This window comes from Ascidia mentula, chromosome 8 (genome assembly GCF_947561715.1).
Source record: "Ascidia mentula chromosome 8, kaAscMent1.1, whole genome shotgun sequence".
Lineage (NCBI taxonomy): Eukaryota > Metazoa > Chordata > Ascidiacea > Phlebobranchia > Ascidiidae > Ascidia > Ascidia mentula.
The window spans coordinates 9,252,992-9,278,461 of record NC_138573.1 but is presented as its reverse complement, the minus strand read 5'-3'; the positions used below and the strand labels follow the sequence as shown (position 1 = coordinate 9,278,461).

The 25,470-nt window shown below is 37.8% G+C and overlaps 1 protein-coding gene across 3 annotated transcripts; it reads right to left on the bottom strand.

The window, feature by feature from the left end:
• Positions 1-674: 674 nt before the first annotated feature.
• On the bottom strand, positions 675-21,102 carry LOC145912442 (phospholipid-transporting ATPase VD-like). Of its 3 annotated transcripts, XM_082999900.1 has the most exons (29): positions 20,738-21,102; positions 20,356-20,487; positions 19,380-19,501; positions 11,761-11,971; positions 11,553-11,638; positions 10,749-10,898; positions 10,496-10,587; positions 10,233-10,369; positions 9,865-10,117; positions 9,731-9,778; positions 9,567-9,666; positions 8,827-8,953; positions 8,468-8,629; positions 8,109-8,297; positions 7,854-7,922; positions 7,320-7,471; positions 7,014-7,185; positions 6,501-6,654; positions 6,294-6,418; positions 5,999-6,147; positions 5,405-5,567; positions 4,976-5,141; positions 4,455-4,631; positions 3,901-4,103; positions 3,401-3,601; positions 2,897-2,977; positions 2,687-2,791; positions 2,426-2,613; positions 675-2,309 (listed from the first exon to the last, which is right to left on the bottom strand). In XM_082999900.1, the coding sequence occupies exons 1-29, from the start codon at positions 21,032-21,034 to the stop codon at positions 1,682-1,684; spliced, it is 4,839 nt and encodes a 1,612-aa protein (XP_082856026.1). In that variant the 5' UTR covers positions 21,035-21,102; the 3' UTR covers positions 675-1,681. The 3 variants fall into 3 exon arrangements, with proteins under 3 accessions (XP_082856026.1, XP_082856027.1, XP_082856028.1); XM_082999901.1 differs by lacking the exon at positions 7,854-7,922 and having other exon boundaries at positions 20,738-21,101; XM_082999902.1 differs by lacking the exons at positions 19,380-19,501; positions 20,356-20,487; positions 20,738-21,102 and adding an exon at positions 15,999-16,703.
• Between the last annotated feature and the right edge of the window lie 4,368 nt (positions 21,103-25,470).

The following is a 25,470-nucleotide window of genomic DNA, read 5'->3' as shown; positions in this document are numbered from 1 at the left end:
AAACCACAAAATAACTTATACTTAAACGATTCATTTTTCTGCAAAATCAAATTGCATTTTTTGTTGGTCTTTTACCCCAATAATGTTCAACCGGGGATCACATATGCCCAAGGGGTCAAAAATGCACCGGACAGGCAACTAATTTTGATCAGAATGTGTAGCTGAGGGAAGGATCTTTTATAGAACCACAAATGCATTGGCCCTTAATAGATTCATTTTTCTGTAAATATAGCCTGAAATTTTAGCAGTCTTTTTAGTTCAATTTTCTACAGCACCCGGCACCATGTAGGTACCTGATTCAAAGCGCCCAAAACACCACTAAAAACGCCCGAAACTGGCTCAAATTCGCCCTAGCAACAGCACACGCATGTGCACTCACTCAATTGTAAAATTGCCCCCATGCATCACTGATTGCTTTGTGACGTACCTCCTTCCATTGTGACATAGACAAGATCGACTGCAAGGTGGGCATTTCCCGCCGGCGAAACTTATTTTTTATAGAAATCCCAATATGGGTCCTACAGATTTACAACCTGTTATGTCTACGCGTCAATCTATTGTGTACTGTTTATCTTGTTTGGTCTATCTATAATGTCTAAACTTTGCCTGAAATCACTCAACTTGCTGCATACGATTAACTAACTCGCTTTGTGAAACACATGTGCCAATTAAGACTACTTCAGCTTGTAATATAGTTCACGTAATAAAGTTTTAAGCAACAAAATCACAGGCAAGCGACGTCCTTAAAATTTAGAACCGACGTCCAAACATCCGCCCGACGTTCAAAAACTTGCGTCTGGAAATAATTAGTATCGTTGACCTACAATGTACTAAACCAACGTTGGCACTGCACGCAACTGGAAAATATGGGCAAAAAGCTGTGACGTCGTTACTTGGTCCCAAGGCACGCGCGTTGCATTGATATACATGTTTTGTTAACAGTGGCCATAGTGACGTCACAAAACAAATTCAGATTTCACAACATTTAAAGGTGAGCTCAAATAGTGACATCACAGTAACTAAAATAGCCACGACCTCTAATAAGTCAGTGATGCGCAGTGCCAACGAATCACATCATTCTGTTGGTCAGGAAGAGACAACCAACTAACATAAAACACGTGTCAAATGGACAAACAAGAACAACTTTCGCCCATCCACATGTAAGAACTTTGTCAACGGGAGCAAATAAAAAGAAGTGCTACAATAATATATCTATAGGGCATGGCGTTCGGAAGGCACACGTGACTGCATGAAACGCGCTTGCTGGATGCGCCGTTACTGAGGAAACGGACGAAGGCTATTTTTTGGTTTGGGACTACGATATTGCTGGTGGTAAGGGGTGGTGCAAATGGACAGGCTTGTGCATATATGACGTTGCCAAATAATAGGAATGGGCAATTGCGCCGTGTTTCCTCAGCTTGATCGCTCCAGGCAGCACCTTTAGCTTCTTTCATAATTAAAGTAGCGTTGTACAATGCTTCAAAACAACTGTACGAATATGAACAAACAATGAAAATATTAAGAAATATACGTTTCAGGAAATAAAAAACGTGCTTTGCATAGCTCACCGTCTCTTAATAAGGACTTGGTCACGCGAAATAAAACGTGAGCCGCTTTAGTGCAAAACAAAACTCCATCTTTACTGCCAGAAGGAAATACAACTGAAAGTAAAAGTAAAGCGCTACACGGGAATGTGACCATTGGCTGTCTCGCGCGACGACCTAACAACCTCGATCCCCAGCGCATCCACATACGGAGGTGGAGAGGACCATGAGTTTTTGTATGATTCTCCTGTTTCGGACTCATACGTTGCGCCCTCGTCATCACTGTCCGAAAGCCCAACATATGCTACGTTGTCGTACATTCCAGGCAAGGAGGGAGGATCATATCCAGGTGGAGGTAATGAGTGAGTGGTCGAACTACTTGTAGAAGGGGCCTCCTCTGTTGATGTGTCGACTCCCTGCGACTCGTAAGCAATATTGTTGGAATTATTCGAGTTATAACTGGGAGAATGATAAAACGAGGCCGATGAGGTGAGGTCGGGTGTGGAACCCCCGAATTGTCCGAGCTTTGCGTTGTTTGCAAATTTGGCTCCAGAGGTGTCCAGCTTCGTGGGCCTGGCACTGGCAGCTTCTTCATTTGCAGACTCAGCAATATAGGTTGGGTTTTGGTGAGTGCTGCTTGATGACGAATTCCCACTGGTGGTCGTACAGGTGGAACAGTGTGATGAGGATTGCTTGTCTTCAAGAACTCGCTCTTTTTGACATTCGGTCGGCCACAGACTCGACTGGACAGCGCGAATAAAATATCTACGAAACAATCATGGCAAAAAATGTAAACAAAAAATGTAATGTTTTTATCAGATCACCATTATGTTGCATTTGTAATGTACATAAATTTAGACATCATTTACTTCTAACATTACCTGGGAAAGAGAGAAACTGCTACGCAGAGCAAAATTGTGAACCAGAAGTTGCCAGTCTGAACCACTGTCTCCATTACATAGTACGGATTAGAGGGTGGGCTACACGCCGCACATACGATGTTGTAAATCAGTGAAAATGTAAAGAAAAAGACAATGCTTCCTAATTGCGCCACCCAGTGGATCCAAGTCTGTTGTAAAATATCATAGAAGTTATACAACTTCACAAAACATCACATCAGAGATTTAAAGTTTTTGCCTTACCCAAGTTTTGGTCTCGATTCCGAGATGAATTAATTGCACGAAAAGAGCGGTTGTCGTCACCGGTGTTCCCCACTCGATGATGCCAACGTTTGAATCATAATATGCCTAACAAAGCAACGTTGCACTGTAACTTGTGAATTTAAATTTGATTTTTGTCAATCCAGAGCCTAAATATTTAACATTGTTTTTTTTACAAGAAACAAAACTTACCAAATACATGAAAAAGAATATTATGACACTCTGGTAGATTGCATCGAGTATGTTGATCCAGAATGACCAATTCACATACAACTGTAAGGAAAAACACATTGCTTTATTACCAGAAGAAATATCTTGATAATTCATTTTATTCAATTCAATTAATAAATGCATGTAAATATGACTGTGACGAAAAGTCTAATGAACATAATTGATATAATTTCCGTGAGCTGCAGACAGATGGCCATTGTTTTGACCTTCATGGACCATCCGTCTGCAGCTCACAGAAATCATAGTTATGGCACCACTGCTTATAATTGATATGGTTGCGTGTTCAGTAAAAAGTATCGTTTGATATGTGGCGCATGGGAGGTCTTCAATCTTTTATCATTGGTCAGATGTTTCTCGAAGCAAGATATCAACGAGGCAAAAATCCGCCCACGTTTGCAAAACGACGGATTCGAGATTTTTAAATTACGCTTTGCACCCCTTTGCAAACACAATCCTTGGTTTTACCTCGTCTTTTATGCCTTGCATGTAGAGGGAAGGTTTCCGCATGAGAGTCTCTTCGCTAATATCCCGATCAAGTACTCCGTTGATAAGAGGAGGAACACTTGTGAAAAAGAGACTGAAGAAGAGCAGATAATATTGCTCAATCATGTTCGCCCCCGAAAAGCCACAGAGAATCTGATACCAGAAGATGAGAAATACAAATGCCTAAAAACAAAACATTGCGTGGATTACTTTTTGGTGGGGATATAAATTGTAATAAAGTCTTGTTAGAGTTTTGACGGACCGCATCTTATACATGCAATGTACTACCAAATTTAAACAACGGCGCTTGGTATTGTACAATTTAGACACGAAACAAACATTGGCGAATTTAGTGTGCCAAAAATTTTAACGTCATGAAATATTCGGGGATCCCTAGCACCGTCAATCACCGATTCTACAATTTTGGTTCCGCGATTTACACATCTATGTTTATGGTCCTTGCGCAGCATAAATTTACTAACCGCATTTTTGTAGAAGAAATAGAGAACCATCGAAGCAAGTCTGGCATAATTCCAATGCCCGTGAACCAAAAGTAATTTCTTGAGAAAACGGAATTGAGCAAGGGCATAATCACTGCTCATAACAGCTTGCATTCCCTCCTGGCCACTCAAACCTATACCCACGTCAGCAACTTGAATCATGCTGACGTCATTGGCTCCATCTCCTGCAATGAAAAAAATCCTATTTTCAAAATTTTGAAATCGCAAACTTTTATCTACACAAGACGAAGTAAGCGTCGTGTGCCGGTATATCGAATAACTTATAAGTATACATTTTTGAAAATATGCTAGTCACTGAGCAACGATTCATATAAATCCATTAATTTGCACATTTATCTAGACAACAATGTAGTCAGTGACCAGGGCAGTAATTGAATACAAGGGTAACTTAAAAACCATGCCTTCAACCATTTGGGTAGAGTTTGTGTAGTAATACTACATCGATTCATGACACGTTTATCTTTCCGCCGGCGAACCGAGAAACAAATAACATTAACGTGACTCAGCACACACACCGATTGCGAGTGTCATGACTTGCAACTCGTCACGGATTAGTTTGACAACATCGCCTTTTTGAATGGGAGTTGCACGACAACATAAGACCGAACGACATCTGCGAGCAAGTTGGACGAACTTCTTTTCAACATCCTTCTGGAGGGCGAATGCAAGTGTTTTCCCATCAATAACCAGTACTGTATGGACGGAAGTTAAAAAAATTAGGGTTTGTCGAATAATCCACAAGTGACTACTATACAACATGCAATGTTCTGTTTTATAAAGTGCGATATGCCAAGAATATGTGTAACATTTACAACGTTTAATTAAACGTGTCTCTCTTGACAATGGCGAAACTAAAGAAGTGCTGTAACCGTAGTTCAGAACCAAGTTTATTCGTACTGTTGTCGCCACCAAAGTTTATTACAAACGTGAAATAGTGGCTAACCGACATTTAAATGTTGCTTGTAACACGTGATGTACTCAATATAACCGTAAACACTGCGGGAAGGTTGCACCAAATCACGATGAACAAACTTACCCAAAGCCGGCATATCCTTGTCGTCGATCGTTGGATACGTGGTACTGTTGGGGAGAATAAATGAAACGTAAGGAAGGACAGACGTGCTTTGTTGTGGTTCAGCTTGCTTTCCCCGTTTACGGTCTTGGTCTTTAACATGGAGATCCAGAAGTTCAGCAAAAGACTCCTGATCGACACAAACAGTTGTACGCTTGTGCATTGACGACACGGCATAATTGATTGACAGCAATTTAAGCAAAGAAATATATGCGCACATTTGCAAATAAATTGTAGGAATCGTGCAGCGCATGAGACAAAACGCAGCTATTAAATTAATGACAAGGGACAGAAGCTCTTTAATTAAAATGAATATACTCGAAATAAGTAATTTCAGAATATAATTACACACTGATGGACGCTTTCAACAGAGATAGTACATAAGAACCAAACCTTGTTTTCGGCGTTAAGAGTGATTACTTCGTCATGTTGGTGAATTAGACGACACGAATAGCCGATGTTGATCGCAGTTTCTTGTTTATCGCCAGTCACAACCCACACCTGTATCCCAGCTTGACGCAAGGCTTCAATTGTCTCCGGCACCCCGTCTTGGAGCCTGTTGCAATTTACAGCCAAAATTTTAGAATGTTGTCTGTGGCGAATTTTTTGTTCCAAATCAAACCATACATCTGTTTAAAATCTTTTTCGACATACCGAAGTGGCGCAAAGATACAATATAATCGAACAACCATATATACGTTAGGTTTACACTTTATCCAAAACTATGTTGTTAAAACTCAACATTCAGCGCAATCTTTTATACAAGAAACTTTTTATACGAGAAAGTTAATGAATTAAGTCAACACACAGGAATAGTTGAGTTCAATACGTATATGCGTGCGGTTATTACAGCACTAATTGTCCAAATTAGCTCCATTATGTTTATATACTTCATCGGATTACTTGTTAACGGTTCGTTACTACTTGGTGCAAGTTGTTTTCTTTTGATATAATAAATTAAATTTGAAAACCAACGTTTCGACGTACTTGTCCTCAATCCCTGTACAACCCAGAAGTTCTAGGTTCGTTTCCATTCGGAGGTAATTGTCCATCAAAAGCTGGTCTCGGTTTTCCAGAGCTTGGTCCGCCTCACGTTGTTTTAACATGAATTGTAGGTATTCTTCATCGGTTAGAACCTTTACGTTGTAAACCGCGTTGCAAATTAAACATTCTGATTGTTTCTTTAATTTAAATAAGGTCTACGTTTTGTTGTGTTAAAATAACGACAAAACAAACCCAAGGTAAGTTGATAAGATAATCATATTTTGTAGAAAAACTGCACCTTCTTGGAAATACACAAGGTTCGAAGTCCATCGCGAGCATAGGCATTAATAAACTTTTTGGTCGATGCAACAACATCACCCGAGTTGCTTGGTTTCTTTGAAATGTCGCTGTTCGCCTCTAACGCTGACAGAACAGAACAATATTATTTTTTCAAGAAATTAAACTTTGACCTACGACGTTTACAGTTCATGACAAAAAAACTTACTAAATTCGACGCTGTTCTCCTGAGAAGAGGCGAGCTGACTTAACACAGCACTGTCTGCCCCTTTGCAGTACAAAGTAATTTGGTTGGTCTGCGGATCGCGAACTATCACTGACATGCGTTTGCGAGCAGAGTCAAATGGAAGTTTGTGCAGAACCTGAACGCAAAGACTGAGATTATTACAATATTAAACATGAACATAATTAACAAAAGTTACTAGGTTTATTGGTTTCGCAGCCAAGCTGGATCGGCCACTTTTTCCCGACTAAGTCGAAACCATACATAAAAATGTTACATTTTTGCTGTATTTAATGCCTCAGTCAAGAAGTAAGTAAACGCATGTTATGTAATGAAACAACATATTTTAAGACCTTGATATAATATTGATTTAACAATGCATACAATTTACTTGGATAAGCAATGTAGGACTCTTAGAAATATTAACAAAGCACGTTAATGGTATTTGTAAAATAATTTCACTACGAAGAAATGTGTGAAAATAAACAACAGCTTTACCTCAAATACCAACTTCCCACCACCGTTGGGCAACGTCACGGTGACGGTTTCTTTGCCTTGGTAGGATGAGCGATGGGTGAGCACACATCCGTAAGCTTTTGCTGCATAAACAAGAGCAGCTTCGTCCGGAGATTCAGCTTCGTAATGGATGTTGTTTAAATCTACATTATTTCTGCAAAAATACATTTATAAATGGTCAATGGAGCGATTAACGAATAATGGGATAGTGAAAAACACGAAACAACACAAATTAAGCTATAAGGTTTCGAAAAATTTCACTTCAAAGAAGTGGAATAGTTAACTTACTCGCCATCTTCATCATTCGCACCGACGTTTGCGGAGTTGTTTGTGTTACCATTGTGATAAAACGACTTCCCGTTGGTGGGTGTTCCACCTTCAGATGGCGTGGAAACTGATGACGTCAGACTGCGAAATTTGTCGCCGGAAGGTGCTGAAAGCTACAAATGCAAATAAGAAACTAAACTCACCTTTCAAAATGATGGAATGCTGTTTTGCACATTAAATTAAGCATTAGTATTAGTCTTACTTAAATGTAACCATGCAATTATTCTCAATCAGTAATTATTATGAGGCCACTATGCGATCAAAACGGTAAAACAAATCCAAAGAATTAAAAAAAACACAACTGGTTCAATTTGTATGGAGATATTTCACTGCACAGAAATATTATGCTGAAAGAATAGCATGATTTGAAGCCTGCATTTTCTTGTGATAGGGTTAAGTTGAACAACCAATTGAAATAAATCGACTGCAAAACATCGCAGAGAAACAGAAAATTGCTGGTGAACAATTAAGCAAATGAATTGTGGGATACATTACTTTGGTGGAAACCTTCTTGAAAATATTTGGTAGAAGTGTCAGACGACTGTCCACTGAACTAGGTTCACCCTAGAACGTTTACGTTACAAACATGTTTTATACATTGAACACATTAAAACAAGCTAAAAGTATGAGCTAAACCAAACAAATTAAAGAGGCACACAACAACTATAACTCTAGATGGGGAGAAATATTAGATTTCCAAAAGCTTTAATCACATGATGGACAAACATCGTTATGACAAAGTCAACTTACCACAGTTGAATTGGCGGCTTGGGATTTTTGGTGGTCACTCGATAAAACCACCGTGTTGCAGATCGCCAAGTTGATGAAAAAATCCAAGATGCGAACTTTGTCCTTCCCCAAATCATCTTCAACATTGCGTGATTTTGCGATCGATTTTAATTCTCCCCACAAAACCGGATCGGGCGTGACGTCAGTTTCCTATTCATAATGTTTTTGAACAAATATTGCACACCTTCATTTAAATAAACCATCACATGGGTCATGATAAACAGCGTAGCTGATTTTCAGCGTTTAGTGATGAACATACTAAACTGGTGTATAAGAAAAACACACATAATGTGTTGAACGGAAAGCAAACAAAGTCTCACCAAATCTTCCTCCATTTCGTCATCTGTGGGTTCGTTCATTTGCACGTTAGCATTTGAAGACGGTCGATCTTCGCTTGCGATGGTTGTGAGAATTTCACGAGCAGAAACCGAACTAATATTTCGCCTGTGATGAGCCGCTGGCCGTCTCGTGCTCATCTGGTTCTAATGATCACAAGAGTTTAACTTTAAACAAGCAAATTGGGATGAAAATATGACTATTTGACAGTATCTTGTCAAATGTTTAATATAAATCGACCACCTACAGTCTATCCCCAAATTTTGGATGTAGAAAACACTGTTAAAGCACAGGATGCCAGAAAAACAGTGCAGCAAGTTTACAATAAAGTTAAGTAAATTACCTTGTTTTTACGTTGCATCATGGGTGAGTTTGGGGCAGACAAGGAAGCATTTAAGGTGACCTTTGTTCTGTCTGCAATCTCTGGTTCCCCTTCCGGTTTTCCACTGGTTGCAGACTGCAGGCGCTTTCTATGTATAAAGAAAGAAGAAATTTATTCCCATGGTAAAGTGCTTGGCAGCAGAATTTTATTGCAAGATAATTGCTAAATTAAAATACTGAACAATATCATACCTGTATCTACATTTTTTGTGCCAAACGTTCCGACAGTGAAAGTTAAATTTTTTTTTGTTTTATCCCTCATAAAAGGAGGAATTTTATATTGCAAGCTATAAAAGGTTTATAATCCTAGTGGTGCAAATTATCCAACACACAAATAAAATGGGAGGAAATGTACAGGAGATTAATGGGAAAGTGGCATTTGTCATATCGCTTACACCAAGGTAACAATGCACCTTCTAGCTTAATAGAATGTACAACAAAGCGTACAGGGACACAAAGGGTTTGTAATGCCATGTGGTCTTCAAAGGCATGAGTACCTATTGTACGGTTCAACACTCATACAGAGGTTCAAATGCTTGTTAACATCAACATGTATTCATGTTCATTTTACAGACTTACTTTTAGTTAGCAAAACTAGCTGTAGCATGTATGTTTGCATTGCTTCAAAAAGAAATTTAAATTAACTAATCAATTTTTACAACCATATTTTTTCACATAAAACAAGAATAAATTGAAACTTACCTCAAGTGTGGTCGAATGGAACCAGTGTGTGGACGTCTATAACTTTGTCGCACAGTATCATCACGTTCCAGACCACTTTGTCCATGGTATCTGGACACATCTGCCAATAAAATTCTATTTTAGTGCAAGCCAATTTCATGTTTCCTATACTGTGTGTTAAGTACCTGGATGGATGTAGGCTGGCGTAGGTTCAGAATTCTCTATTCTAGCAGCTAGAAAATTTTTTGTTATTACATATATTTTCAACTGTTTACTCTTCAACTTTAAACATAAGAAAATGCCACTGGGGCGTACTTACCATTAGCAGCATGTGGATAATCAATTCCACCAACTGTACACCTTCGGAAAACCATTTGATTTTCGGTAAGTGTTCCAGTTTTGTCTGAGAACACATACTGGATTTGGCCCAAATCCTCAGGAATATTTAATGCTCTACATTGCATTGGAGTATCAGTTTCAGCATGGTAAAGGTCAATATCATTGTTGATCATGTACACTTGCGCCCACTTAACCAGTTCAATTGAAACATACAAGCTAATGGGTATGAGCACCTGTAAAGAGCACTTATTATCAAATGTCGCAAATACAAAACAGTAGTTTCTATATTTTCTGGTTCAATCAGGATGCAAGTTTTATCTAAAACCAGACTAGACCAGGAACATTTACCTGCAACAAAATGACCATTGTCCAAAACATGTAAAAGCCTGACAATGCAGGGTTAAGATCATTGCCACCATTATCCTTTGGAATAAACAGCTCTGATTGTGAAATATCAATCATGCTATCTGCCCAAATGCCATTGCCTAAAAAAATAATTAGAATAAACATAATGCTTAATGTGAGATTTAAACCAGTTTGTGGTTTTGCCAAATAAAAAAAAGGGAAGAAGGTATTTGAACACTAATCTTTGCTGAAACATGTCTACTTACCAATAGATCCAATCAAGCACATGATTACAAGTAATATAACACAATAAACAACATCTGTATTCATTCTTCGTTCCAACTTGCTTCTCTTGTATCTGTAAGTCAAATGACACTGATAAAACTTAAAAAAATTGAATTGTTTAACTTACTGGGGAAAGTTTATGGCTTGTGTATATACATATTGTTATCAAAAGAAATTACAATTTAAAAAACTGGCAGCAGTAAGGCAAAGCAAAAAAAACATTTGGCAACTTACCTTGGTCCATTGTTATTTAGCATTGCCTTGGTTTCATGACCAGCATATATAACAATTCCTTCCACATAATCTGTGTTTCTTATGACACATCCCCGAAGCAGGAGATTGTTATTGTTGACGGGAATTTTATCTTCTCCGGTCGGTGGAATACTAAAACAGAAATGTCACTTGTAGAAGCAAAAGAAATGCTTCTATTTGACTAAATATGGCTGACATTTGAATATTACCTTTTTCAACAATTTCTAAAACGAACAGGTTTGTCTTATTTTATTGAATGTGACATTGAACTAGTCTGTTGAATTAAATATCTTATTAGAGCAACTTTTATTTTAATTACCCATTGAAAAATACTTGTGGAAATTGAATAAACACTGTGATCTAAAAGCATGACTGGGTAAATGTTTGTTTTGTAACCCAGACTCTACAGCCAAGAAGGATAGCCACATGGCTCAAGAAGTTAATGTGTAATGAGGCCAAACATGGTCATGTGAGTGTGACACCTAACATTTTCAGGGAAATGAAATTCAAGCCTCAAGCTGCGGAATGTATTAATGTAGTATGTAGAAACTGTAGGAAACAAAAAGATGCACAAGAAAACTTTGATGCACAGGCAATTGGTAATAGATAGTATAAACACTATTAGATGACATCAACAGGAAACAATAGAATCCCATTTCCTACATCTCACATATGCCTTGTGTTTCTATACTAGGGCTTATACACAAAACTCATACATCGAATTGTTTGCATTCAAGCAATAATAATATTGAACTACTCCTTTTTGGAGCAGAAAATAGAACTTACATGTTTCCATGGAACTTATAAATTTCACTGTTCGGTGTTTGGCACTCAATAATGCTTTTAAATTCTTGTGGATGGAACTCATTGGACTAAAAAATAAAATAAATCTTTAACCTGCTACAATACTATTGGTTATATTGATATGCTCAATCTCAAACCACAACACATATACATGCTGTCAGACCTTAATAAGTTCTAGAAAGTTTCTTACCGACATATTGCCCCAATGGCGTTTAACAACCATTCTTTGCTTCAAATTTGACTCCCCATCAATATTAGAAGTTTCAATGAAGCATAAACCATCCACATCAGAGGAGTGCAGTAGAAGAACATCTGCAGGAATTACACTGTTGCATACAACACGAACAATGTCGCCAACCTTCAGATCTGACCATTTCACTTGGTGATACTTGTTGTCATCACTGAAAAAACAAATGTTTGGGATCAAAGTAACCATATACATACACACACGAACACTTTTGGCTTGGCCAATTTATGTAAAATTATTTTTTACAAGGAGTTTGTTTACAATTGTATTATTTCAATGACAGATTGTAAATGCTAGAAGGTAAAAAGTGTCAAAACTAAGCACAAAACAGCAATCCTTAACGAAAGCATTATGTCTATATACTACAAGCTATGCAAACTGTTTTATGACTTTTATGGCTGTTTTTTTTTATATGGAACCAAAGGGTCTGGCCAATTGTGGCTAAACAATTGATAATTAATGCAGTGTATGGAATAAAAAACTACTGGCAGAATGTGCTAAAAAAAAATAAATATATACAGTGAAGTGGCAACACAATAGCATTAATTATAAATAAATGGGCAGATGCTTTGTGAAATGTATTATTCTGTAATTTCATATTGGGTCACTTAAACAAAGTGCCAAATACAACATTTGTAAATTATTAACAAATTCAGTAAAGCATGCCTTTCAATAATATTGAGAAAGTAACAGTGGATATTTTTCATGTGACTGTACATAATGTGGTTATATATAGCAACTGACTTGGCCTTCCAACAAAACAGTGGTAAGATAGCCAAAGGTGCGTTCTCGCTCAACCGTAACCCACCCTTTCTACCAAACCGAGATCGGATCTCCACGTTGCCCGACAGGACAAGAGCCATAAAATAAAATATCTTTGCGTTGACGTTTATCAAAACCGAAAAAGCCGACTTAAGATTGATGGATTTAACGTGTACAAAACACATGCGTGCGGTCGAGATGAGATCATGGGAATTTCCATGAGCAGATAATACCAAGGGGAACTGAATAACGAAAACACAAATCTTGTCACATGACGCAATATATGCGCAAGTTTTCTTTGTCAGTGCGACGACGGCGTGGTACTAAAAATAAACTCAACCACGTATAAACGAATTAGGTTGCCAAAATTCCCGATAGTTTGTCACAACGCGTTTTACAACACAACCAAACTGCATTTGTTGAATAGAATGGTATGTCTTTCATAATAACTACTGTGTGTTTTAAACAAGCCACAAACACTACTTCAAACCTCTAAATACAGAAACTTATTGATAGAAATAGAATTCTACATTTTGCGACCGAATTTCGCAGCTGTATGACAAAGCGCCACAGGTACGTAATGTCCACACGTCCGCTCGCTTTGATTGTTTCCGGTTTGATTGTCAGACGTTAAATCGGGTGATTTAGCACAACGCAAGTATTGTACACAAATACAAGAAATTAAGACGATGCAGTACGCATTACCAAGCAGACAACATGATTTATGAAAAATAAACATTCAAATTGGTTGGGACCGTGTTACAGTATTTCTGAATATTCGATCCTTAGTGCGGTCGATATGTGATACATTGTTTATTATGTGTAACAACTTGTCGAAACAAATTGGCCTGCGTGACCTGAATAAATGCAAGGACTCCATCAGCACCGCTTAAAAAAATACTCGGGCATTGACTGTAGTCGGTGCATGGCGACATGCGCCATTTAAATAACAGTGTTGAATCGAAACACTTTCAACGAGATGATGTAGAACAAGTTGTTGTTCGCCTGGACAGGACAAGACGTGGTCCTATCTTTAAAGCAAACAGACCGTGCCAGATGATACCCGCTGTTGCTAAGCAATTGCAGTCAATATTAAAATTTAACCACGGAGAAAATTCTCCCTTTCAATGAAAGTGTGGGTCAAAGTTTTACTAAAAGTGCAAGACGATGTTAACCGGCAAGTTTTGAAGATTAAGTTATATTGCCTTGAATCTACAATGTAAATTTAATAAACAACACAGAAAGCAAACAACTGAGAGGTACAAATTAAATTTAAAAATAAATTACAATTAAAAGCCACGGAAGGAACAAACCAACTGTAACAGACAATGTCAAGTTGATTAATTTCAGTGTTTACCATTAATCAACCACTTCCATCAATCAGCACAAGCTGAATTAACAAGTTCAAACAAACAAACAAAAATATTTGTTTGCATATTATTTTGATCCGGAAGTCAGAAAAATATCCATGAAAATGTTTCAGTGTTGTTATTAGTAAGTGATTAATTCAAGCAATTCAGACACCTGTCATCACCCCAGGGCATACTCAGTTACATATCACACTCTCACTAGTTTGTTTTACATGTTCACAAGAAATCTAGCAGAATGAGTACAACATACACACCACTGTTAATGCATAGACAATATGTACTATATGTTGTTATTACATTACTTTGAAAAATGTATTTATTTCAATCAACAGTTACAGCACTTCCTAACATAATACCTGATGTCAGTTAAAGTATTACAAAACCTTTACCTTTTGTAGACTTCAGCTGGCGAGCTATTAATTTCCCTGTCATTTTTATGCCTGCCATAATCCTCAATGGAGTCTTTAAACGCTTGTACTAGCAAAATCAAAATGACTGGGGCCATTGACAGGAATGGTTGTACAGCTTCAATTTGTGGCACAAAATTTAACAGAATGATGAACACGAAGTAACAGTTTGCGAATCGATGGAACTGTTCGAAGAGGTTTTTGGGCAAAAATGACAAAACGGTGTACTTGGTAGTTCGTATTTTGTTGCTTGCATAGGTATCATGCAACTTATTTGTTTGCATAAGGTGATCATTGTTTTCGGTGTATGTAGTGTTTTCTCGGACATGTGATGGTGCAAGTGTTCGTACATTATGCTCCCCTCTTATTCTCCTATAAATAAGTAAAAAATATTAAATGTTACATAATTTCTAAAAAGTTCGAAGAATCATGAAAAGATATGTAACAAAATTAAAGTTTATTTGAACTCACACTAATATTCTACAAATATACCTTTTTTTGAAGTGAAGAAAATCTTGAATACTTCTGGCACTTGATAGAATACTCGAGTTTCTGTTAACTGTACTTTCAGTATCCACAATTACATGACCATTTCCGTTCGGGATAGAAGTTGTCATAATGGTATGTTACATTACACACCATGTGATTACAATAAACATTTTATGGGTTTCTACAAGCTTCATTGACTTGTTTTGATGCAATTAACTGACAAAGTTTTCAACATTCTGCAACCTATAAAACTACACTTGATTAATAAAGCTTACATTTTTGCATACCTCTTACAAGGCTGGTTTTTAACTACCTGTCAACTTGTTACTTCCTAAATATTTCTTTTTTAATTAATGAATCAGGTATGCTATAGACCGGAAAGATGCCACAACATTTTTCATCAGTACTCTGATTCAAACAGTTTGTGATGTCACAATACTTTTGCTAAAACTGTATTACAAATAACTAGGCACATTAACATGACTAAACGGGTTAATATCGCGGAATGTCTGGGTTTGTCTCCCCTAACATTGCCACGAACAAAGGCAGGCTTTCGGCTTGACTATCTAGTTCTCGACACCTCTGTTTACCCCTAAAACATGTTCTGCTTGAACATAAAACCTGGTAAAAACGACATATTTATCAAATTTAACACTGCTACGAAGTTCGAGACCCACACCCTAACAATCTTTTGTGTCGCGGGACATTTCTCAGTGACATAAACATGTGACGCAGCCGCAGTGAAAAACGCGATAGATCGGAAACGGTTGCGTTGCGCCTGACGTCACGTCGGTTACTACAGGTCAAATTTCAGAAGGGCGACGAATCTGATGCGCCATCTCGCGAAAGTATAAAGTGAAAAGGGGAACTCACAAAAGCACTAGAGAAAAGCGATTAGTTGCCAATAGCTTGTACGTCTGCCTATATGCTCTTTAGAAATTTTAAACATTGCTTTCAACCAGTGGAGTTGTGCGTCACATGTTAATCATAGACAACATTTAGAGAATCACGGATAAGGTTTATCGAAAGCAAACTTTGCAACCCAAAAGTGTTTACCTGCATCATAACAACCGTTCGTTAATTAGTAATCGTTTAAATTTGAATGCGTGTAGATTGTTAAATCATTATCTGATTATCCTGCACAGTTTCTTACCCAAATGTCGCCGCTGTGGAGTTGTTGATGGCCTTGTCAAGCTTGTAGCGACTGAAGTCTTCGTACGCGTCTTTTGCGCCTTGCATGAGCAAAACAGAAAGAAGGGGTAACATGCTCACCTCCTTTGCAAACGCGTTTATTTGTGGAATAAAGTTCAATCCGATTAAAAGAAGAAAGTAGAAATTTGCCCATCGATGAAATTGCTCGAAAAGGTTTTTTGGGATAAAAGACAGTAGGGTGTACTTGGTTGTACGCACTTTATTGCCTTTATATTTGTGTCTAGCGCTTGAAAATCTGTCGAGACGTCTTTGGTAAGTGTGACTTTCTGAAGTACAATCCACCTGCCCATCTTCATCAGTTAATGTGTTAAGAAGGGCTGATGGCCCCACGTACCGCCGCTTTTTGTGCTTTGGTTTGTTTCCAGTATTCTCATAATTCATATCTTCGTGTGGTAAATATTGCCACTTAGCGTTAAACTATGCAGTAAGACGCACGAGACAAGATGAAACATTGGCCTTACACTGGATTTTTTCAGCTAAAACTGGGTGTACAAAACAAAATTGAAGTTAAACATCTTAACAGATCACATGCCACATGTTTAGCAGAACATGTTCGACCAAGAGGCAACTATGTAACCAAGGTGATTGCATATCAACCATTGCCCAGTAAACGGACGTATATACGTCACTAACCTATGTTTACATGATACCTTTCCTGCACGGCCATTTACACGATCCTTAACCCTGTAGCAGCATTTTGTAACTTTGCTGTAAATATACCTATAACAAAGATATAACAATGCTGTTTATTAGGCCCGAAGTGGTTTCGGCACTTATTGATAATTCAGTTGAAAAAACCACTGGCACCCGCCTTCAAGAGTGCCGACAACACAACGACTGGCCAAGAATAAGCACACTTCAACTTTCTCATTTAAGTTAGTGCGCGAAATGTACGTTAGTCTTCAAATAAAACGTTTGTCCTGAATATTGCTGCCGACAAGTCTTACGTGAAAACAGTGATGCTGTACATCACACGGGTAAACATGTAATAAGAAACAAAATGCCTGCATTACATTCTAGAGCGAAAAAATATTACTGGGTAATCCGACAGGAAACATTTCTACGCTGTATAAACTATTGATACGCGTTTTGCGTCTGATGTCTCTTTTGTCTAGAACGTAAAATTGTGTAAAGGTTTGGAAGAATGGTTTTAAAGTTTACGCTGCCGCCCGTCAGTGCGACAAATCTCTCCACCAACGCATTTTTGATTCGCTTCGAAGTAACAGTTGTATCTTTTACATCACGACAAAGTGAGAAACTGCTGAACAGTTCAAACCTCAAGGAAAACTGTTGGACTAACATACGAACAACATATGCTATTTACGCTTGTAATTCGAATGTGTTATAACACCGACAGCACAATACCTTTCAAATACCTTACAGTACAAACATTTATCTAATATTTAGTTTGGCCATCCGTATCAACTATAGTCCTTCAACTGAAACGAATAATTTTACTAAATACATCAGCTGAAATTGGGAGAAACTTACACCTATAGCTTTGATAGGCATTTAGAGGACTGAACTGCACAGTTATATTTACTGCCCACACAGAGCCAGGACAGCAGGCTAAATATTAACTAACTGTACCCGGATATTGTTTACATGCTGCTACCTGGAAAATTATTCAACACAATCCCTGTAACAATTTAGTCACAAAATGTGTTGCTTTCATTACAAAATCGCTTCCACACATTCCCAGATGGCTACAACTCATCGCTGTTGTTAGGCCGACATATAACAAAGGTGAATGTTGTTTGCTTTTTCGTTTTCGGCTCCGTTCCCCGATACATACTGGACCGGCTCGAGCATTCTAGGTGGTTTCCCGCTTAGTGGGAACAAAGAAATAACTTTGACAAATGTGCGTATGGCCATAGGATGCCTGATCTCGTAAAAAGTGGAGTTGAAAATATTTTAAAATGATAAGTGCTTTAATTTCGAGATACAAGAGGTACATTGATTTGGGGCAAGTTATTTTAAACCTCTCTTAACGAAAACCTCAAGCTGTGTCAAACAAACTGCAATGAATCCCGTTTAACTTTACTCACGAACGTTCTGCACCAGTCAAGCATAACAGCCTCACGTAACCACACCTTCTCCGCCAAAACAATTTGGTATTTAAACCAAAAACATTCAGGTTGCAGAGAGTAGAAAAGTTTTAACCCATTAGGTTTTGTCAGAGTTCAGTCTGCGAACAGTAGTGGCGCAGCTTACTTACAAACATTGACAATCTCGCTGCTACAGTAAAGTTGTTGTAATTACATGTTACCGCAAAATAAACAGACCTATATAAACACTGAAAAGCATCAAGTTTGGTGAAAATTATACATGCAGGCCGCACACTGCAGTATATTAACACTGCCGTTATCGGCCAACATTTACCAAACAACTTTTCTCTATTTGTCTAACCAAGGCAAGCAACCTCTATTTTACGTTCAAACCATTCAAGCATTTCGTCGATCTGTGGGCAACTGACAGCGCCTTTGGAGGTTACGTTGGGTCGTGAAGAATTTACACGTGGGCTCTACTCGCCTACGCTGCCATAGAGAAGAAATACTTGCTCGATTTCCGATTTTTCAAATTAAAATCGACGTCACGTGATGCATCGCTCTGCATGCAGAGTGACGTTGATCCTCTGCGATGGTTTCATTTGACTTATACAATGGTTTACCATACATTGCATTTTTTAGAAGATATAGTATACACCGGTTTATCCAGGACCCTTTCAATAGTTTACAAAACGATAGCAAGGAACTGAACGGATTTGCATACCATCCGCCACGGCAAAAAGGTAGCCAAGTGAAAACGGAATTAGTGTAGTCACCATTTTTCCCGCACTGCTAAATATATATATATATATATATATATATATATATATATACGCATAATATCTCCAACCAATAACCATAAAACCAGTTTATTTATCTTCGACATACGCCTGCGTTTCTAATAAAAACTGGTTCTTTTTCATAAACAACAAAAACATTAATAATGTATTAAAATCCCAAAACAGCGATCTGTAGACAGCTCAGATCGATTTATTGAGAGAAAAATATATTTCGCCTAAAACGGCATCATCAGTTTCTCCATTTACCAAAACTTATTCAAATAAAATCAAACGGTGTGCGATCGACAGCCTGCCAGGGGCCTTTGGTTTTTTGATCCAGTTTTGATTTACTAATCACAACAAAAACATTTCGTTTTAAACGAAAATCTTTGTATCCCCTATCACTGCTGTTTAGTTATTATCGTGCATGTAAAGTAATATAACAAAAACATTTTATGTTAGATTACAGATTTCAAATCATTATATGTCACTTACTGGCAAAATGTTTCCACAAGTTGAGAATTAATGCGTTTGTCCATTTGATGGCGCTGCAGATCCTCTATGAGGTCTTTTAAAGCCAACACTCCCAGGACAATCATCATCGGGATCATGCAAACCTGAAAAGCAAAACAAATAAAGTCACAAGAGATTGAAAAACAACTTCTTCAGCGAGTTGTTTTCCATCGTGCTTTGACTTAACACTTGGAATCAAACTACACATAAATATGTTGTTAGTTTGTCAACTGGCACGCTGCTATTGAAGGGTTGCCGATCCCTATGATTTGCAGACTTGGCAACTCTTTCGACCTATGAGGGTTCATCAGTCAGCTTGGTGCCCGATGACGGTTTGCAAACTAAATTGTCTGGCGAAAAGTAATATGTCGCAACTCGCAATTATAATTTTTTGCGGTATTTTAATGTATAAATAACTACGCATTGGGAATCGAACGCAAATTGAAAATTTCGAACACGATCAAACTTCTCAAAAACATGACAATGAAACACGTGCAATTTTGCAAGAAATGACTACAAATTGTCAATTAGCTTACGGCGGAACTTTTTTAACGTTTGAAAACAACATACTTTGTCCATACTCTAGGCCCTATGAGAGTTTTTGGTGATTTTCGGTACCCAGGTAAACAATGAGTGGATTGTTCGCTTCCACAAATTGTTTGGTCTACTCTACTGGTGAATCATAGTGAAAAGTAGTAGAGCATTGCATGGTCATTGCGAACCGTTTGCTCATGGTAAGCATCCAACTATATACGGCCAACCTACATTGCAAACTTGCTTAGTACATACTGTTCAAACTAATTCAGAATTTCAAAGCACAACCCGAATACTTTTGCTGTCAACATAAAAGTACATTCTTGAGCAAAAATCGAAATAACAAATAGCTTCAAAAGCTCATCTGATTTCAATAAAATTTCAACTAATCAACTAATACAAGTTTAGGTTTTTAGAAACCAACCTCTTTTGCAAACGCGTTAATAATTGGAAGCCAATTCAGTACAATAAGCAGCAGGAAGTAAAAGTTGGCCCATCTATGAAATTGCTCGAACAGATTCTTTGGTACGAAAGATAAGACAGTGTATTTCGTAGTCTGCAAAACACAGAGTTAATAATATATTCGTGTTTAACTGCAACAGAATGGCATCACTAATGGTAAAGTAGTGAGATTTTGTAATGAAACCAGTAACGGTTGTGCGATGCTATTGATTCTTAGGATGTATCGTTCCGGGTACGGTTATGCTTCCTTGTTCTACGGATATGATGTATACACACGCACCATCATTTTTAATTTCAGTTTGAGCGCAAGCTTCAAATAACAATGCTCTAACTTTTTAACCCACCTGTATCTTGTTAGGGTGACTGCTAAACAATCGGCCTACGTAGTTTGGGTGAAACGCAAGACAAAATTCTTTTCCATTTCTTACACCACTTTTTTCTTGAAGAGGTTTGCCTTCACAATCAAGTGAATTAATACACCCATCCCCACGTTTCGGATTGTCACTGGAAAATTCCGACATAGTTGATTGTTTTTGATTCCCAGTGGACCAAAAGTTGTTCCAAAACCAACGAAGTGCTTTAAATGAGTGGCTTTTCGAAGGGTACTTTCTCTCAAAGTTTGGCCTCGCAAGACGAACCATAATGCCCGCAGGGGGCTGAATGCAATGGGTTTTTCAATTTATCGCAACATTCAATTGAGGTATATACCCTACGTGTTTGTAACTGTTGAACATTTCCAATCTAGTAATGTTATTGTATCGTTTGCAATATTCTCGACTATTGCATTGGCTATTTTTTTTGTATTAAACAACGTTTAGTTTTTCGTTTCCTGCGCTGATATCGACTTTGTGTGGATAGTGAGAAGACATTGCCTTAATACCTTAGGCGTCGTTTCCTATCTTCCAGAGCAGGTCAGCCTAACCTGCAAAATACCCAGGTTATACTGCCTACCCTGGATTTGGACAGTTTCCGTCGTTTTTAAAGCTGATATACCCGCAATAGTAACCATTATCTCACATAGTGCGATAGTTAAATGCTCGCTTTGTGTTCCTCTGTTTAAATTTGTGGCGTGCATTTGTCCAATCGTCACTGATTGGAACGATTTATTCATTAAAGTGATATACCGCAGCTTCGGATTCCGGAATTCATTTGCCGAATCAGCAATAACTTTTAACACTATTAAAAATGATAGTATCTAATGTGTCTTTTCTGCGTATTACACAATCTTACAAACTGCGCTAAACCTAACGGGGAATAAACGACGCCTTATGATTGTTCAGTGACGTAACATTTTCGTAATTACGCAAGTCTTGGCATTTACAGTCCCTGAAGACATATCTTTAAAAAAACGCGAGTCTGTAGTGCTTAATAGTATTATTTTTTTGGCCACGCCCGGTACAAGATACATTTGGAAACTACCAACGACGGCCAAGACAACCTTAAAACCAAAACACGAATAGGTTTTTGACGATCTGACAATAACGTAAAACAATTTTTAGCCGAACCGAATTTAGACGACTCGGTCCATCACTAAAAAGCACCAAGCCCGTAAATTGACTCGACACTCGCAGGACCAGTCCATTACTAATATGTCTCAGAACCAATGGGCCGAGTAAAAAAATCGACGCCTATGCTCAATACAAACAAATAGCCAATGCAATAGTCGAGAATTTCATGATACATACGTTTCGATTACTGCACTACTATCATATTCAATGTAAAATGCAGGCGAGCCGGCAAAATGGTACGGTGAAGTGGCAATAAGTAAAAAAGGGGGAAGGAGAATAAGCGCAATTGTTGAGATTTGAAGCCGAACAGAGTTGCCTGTGGTAATGATAAAAACAAAGGATAAAAAAACAAATCAAATCCACTGTGCACGATTAGAAAAATGAAAAATATTATGAAATACATGGCGATCAAGGGAGGTTTATATGTTAAAATTGCCTTACTTTTGGGATTTCATATGGCCTGTATGCAGTGCAGATAAACAACGTTGTTGTATGAATTTGCTGGTCTGCTGTGCACGATACGATTTACAAACATGTCATTTAGTGTAGCACGCCGGATATCAAAAGCAATTAATCTGCCTAGTACATGAATTGTCAATACTACACACCACCACTAACACTTCAGAACAGACCTACTATTTTACCTATAAAAATGTTCTGATTAAGCAAAACAAACCGAACAAACATCGACTTTCCAATGACATTTTTGCTGAGACTATTTTTATCGAATTGTTCCAGTTTATGCTTAGCAATTCGCTCTCTTATTTGTAATTCTTACAAGTGCCAGCTGAATCACAGCTCATTTTTTTCTAACAGCTTTAGTCACTTTACACGACATCATTTTGCTACTGCTGAAAGACTACAGCCTTGCTTTTAAACAGCAGCGGAAAAGGTTTGTGCTTACGCGCGAAGAAGGGCAGGGTGACAGGCTCTTCCAAATGGAAGTGCTGAGGCGACCTTTGTTTGTAACTGCTGGTAACAAACAACGTTTAAAGCATCACGCTGCGACTGTCTAGAGGGGCGCAGCACCACGTTGGTTGGTATCAGCTGGAAACGTGCACTGACCAAGCCACACCTAAACCAACTGTATATGCGACAGCAATCACTTCGGTTTCAAATATTTCTACCTCCTTCATTTGCAAAGTTATGTCATAATGCTCTTTATAAAATAACAATGAATATTTTGAACTAAAAGTCATGTTTAAACGCACAGTACAAGAATTAAATAGAGCAATTTGTTTAGGGGTCCTTTTTATGCAACAACAACACATCCACTTTGTTGTACCGGTACTTCTCAGAAGTACCACTTCCTTATTTGTTTATAGTTTCTCAACCCTCTTAAGTGGAAGTTTCAGAAAAGCTGTATCAAACAGCGACGTTCATAGCTTTTCTGAAGCAACAAGAATAAACCTTTCTGGAACTTTACGACTGAATACGACTGTGTAGCAGGGGCTATCCAGGGGAAGTTAATAATACCGGGGCACTGAGTTTTAGGTAAACTTGACTCACATATAAATCTGTGTAATCCAGAAGTTTGTGCGAATAGTAACGATTATGTGCAAACAAAGCAACCACCTGTCATTTTTTGTCACATATATGAATTGAAATACTGCACTAAATTATAGCTTTAATATTCGCACAGATTTCTATGCTACATAACAGGCTGTAGATCAAGTTTATCGAACACTTATTGTGTCCCGGTGTATTAGTATTTTCCCTATTCAGATGGTTTCACTGAATTGGATAAACTAACGTTTTCTATTTCAAAATCTGGATTTTCCGGTAAATGCTTAAGAACCATCACACCAACATCTTCGCGTTAACTTCGCACAATAACGTTTTATGCTTCACACACTTATATTGAGGATCACAAATGCTGACCCAGATATGGGAGGTGGTTCTTTAATTAGCATCTACTGGATTTTCTACTATGTTGTTTTAAAATCAGGAAAACGCGCAATCGTTTAATTGGTACACTAACTAAATCTTGTATCGCGATAAGGTTCATTTTACCTAGGCACATTTTAAATTTACTGTAATAAATACACATTATTTCTATAAAATTGTCTAAAATGTGCTCGGTTTAAAAATCTGCTTTGCATTTTGGTAGACCCTGTCCCTTCCCCATGATCTTCTTCTATCTAACATGGCAATAAAACAGTTTGCGCACATTTGGGAATAACATGACGGATAAAATACTTCACTAAAATAACTGGATAAGGTTTGCACACAACATTGTAGAATTTCTATCACAGCATTTTACCATTATAGGCCTACCAGGCAAAGGTTTAACCATTTACATGTAATATTTGTAATATTTTACGTTTTGAATGTAAATTGAAGATTAAATTGGTCTTGTTGCACCAGCCTCGTCTATCACATTAATATTTTACCCGTTAAATTTTTTTGGGTAGTTGTAGAACGTGCATTGCAGTTTACAGTAGCATTACACGATAGGACTAGCAGCTTAATTTGTGTATTCATATATTCGAGTATGGAATTTTGCATCATCGATAATTTGGGCCATATGTCGACAAACGAAATATAAGATACTTCGTGGGCAAACAAATGAATACGCTAGTCATATCGAATATTCCGACTCAGTCCAGCACATACCCAATGGTTATGTAGCCAAGTCACATTGTTTTGCGTTCGCAGATAACAGTGGATTTATTTTCACTCAATTACTTTGTCCTGGCATCAACTATACAGTTTCACCCGGCGTTGGGCTTTATATACATACATTGTAGCGCTGCCAGGCATAGAAAAATAACAAATCAAGTATGAAATTCCTGTTGTGGCCAGGCATATTGCAATTCAAAATGTAGGGGAGACCTGGGATAGCTCGGAAGGTTTTTGGAAAATTGCTCATATTTTTTTTTAAATTATGAACCACATTCTCAAATTTTATTTTGTTGTAAGTAATAAAGCATTGCTCAAAAAACAAAAAGTTTTTCGTTAGTTTTAGCTCACTAAAAATGCTCATTTAACCCATTTTTTTAACAGGTCCCAAATGTCCGAAGTCACCCCGGTACCGGGGTAACATCGGACGTGACCGGGGATATCTCGGACAGCAAGTTATAACAGACGTTTTTTTGTTTATTTAACAAATAACTGAAATTAAACTTGGCGCAATATTAGCATTGGGGCATTAGCGAATAAAATAACATTCAAGCTTTCAGGAATCGGGGCGTGGCCACGTATCGTATCGATCCTTCCACACGTTCATGCTTTGGGTAACTTGTGTACTTACAACGGCAGCACGGATATCATAGATTTTCGGGTCAACAAACAATTTTTTAACTTGGGAGGATATTCTTACTGCCAAAATTCGATCATTTCATCCAGCCTTTATTTATTCTCTTCCTTGTCCTGATAATTTTTCATAAAACTCAAAAAGTGTTGCCTTCTCGCGATTTCTTGCCATGATGTCCGAAGTGTCCCCGACCACGTGACGACATAGAAATTATTAAAATATGGTCGTATTTATAAAGGTTACACAAAATCATCATTGGCTTATCGAAGAATACATATTTGAATATGCAATCAACCAAAAATTACTGCATTTT

Bases quoted from the DNA above. Each gene is read 5' to 3' on its own strand.
- LOC145912442 (XM_082999900.1), bottom strand. From the start codon at position 21,034: ATGGTTCGTCTTGCGAGGCCAAACTTTGAGAGAAAGTACCCTTCGAAA. The intron at 20,488-20,737 runs GTGGGTTAAAAA...TGTGTTTTGCAG, and splicing joins GTCACCCTAACAAGATACAG to ACTACGAAATACACTGTCTT. The intron at 6,419-6,500 runs GTAAGTTTTTTT...CTGTTCTGTCAG, and splicing joins GGAGAACAGCGTCGAATTTA to CGTTAGAGGCGAACAGCGAC.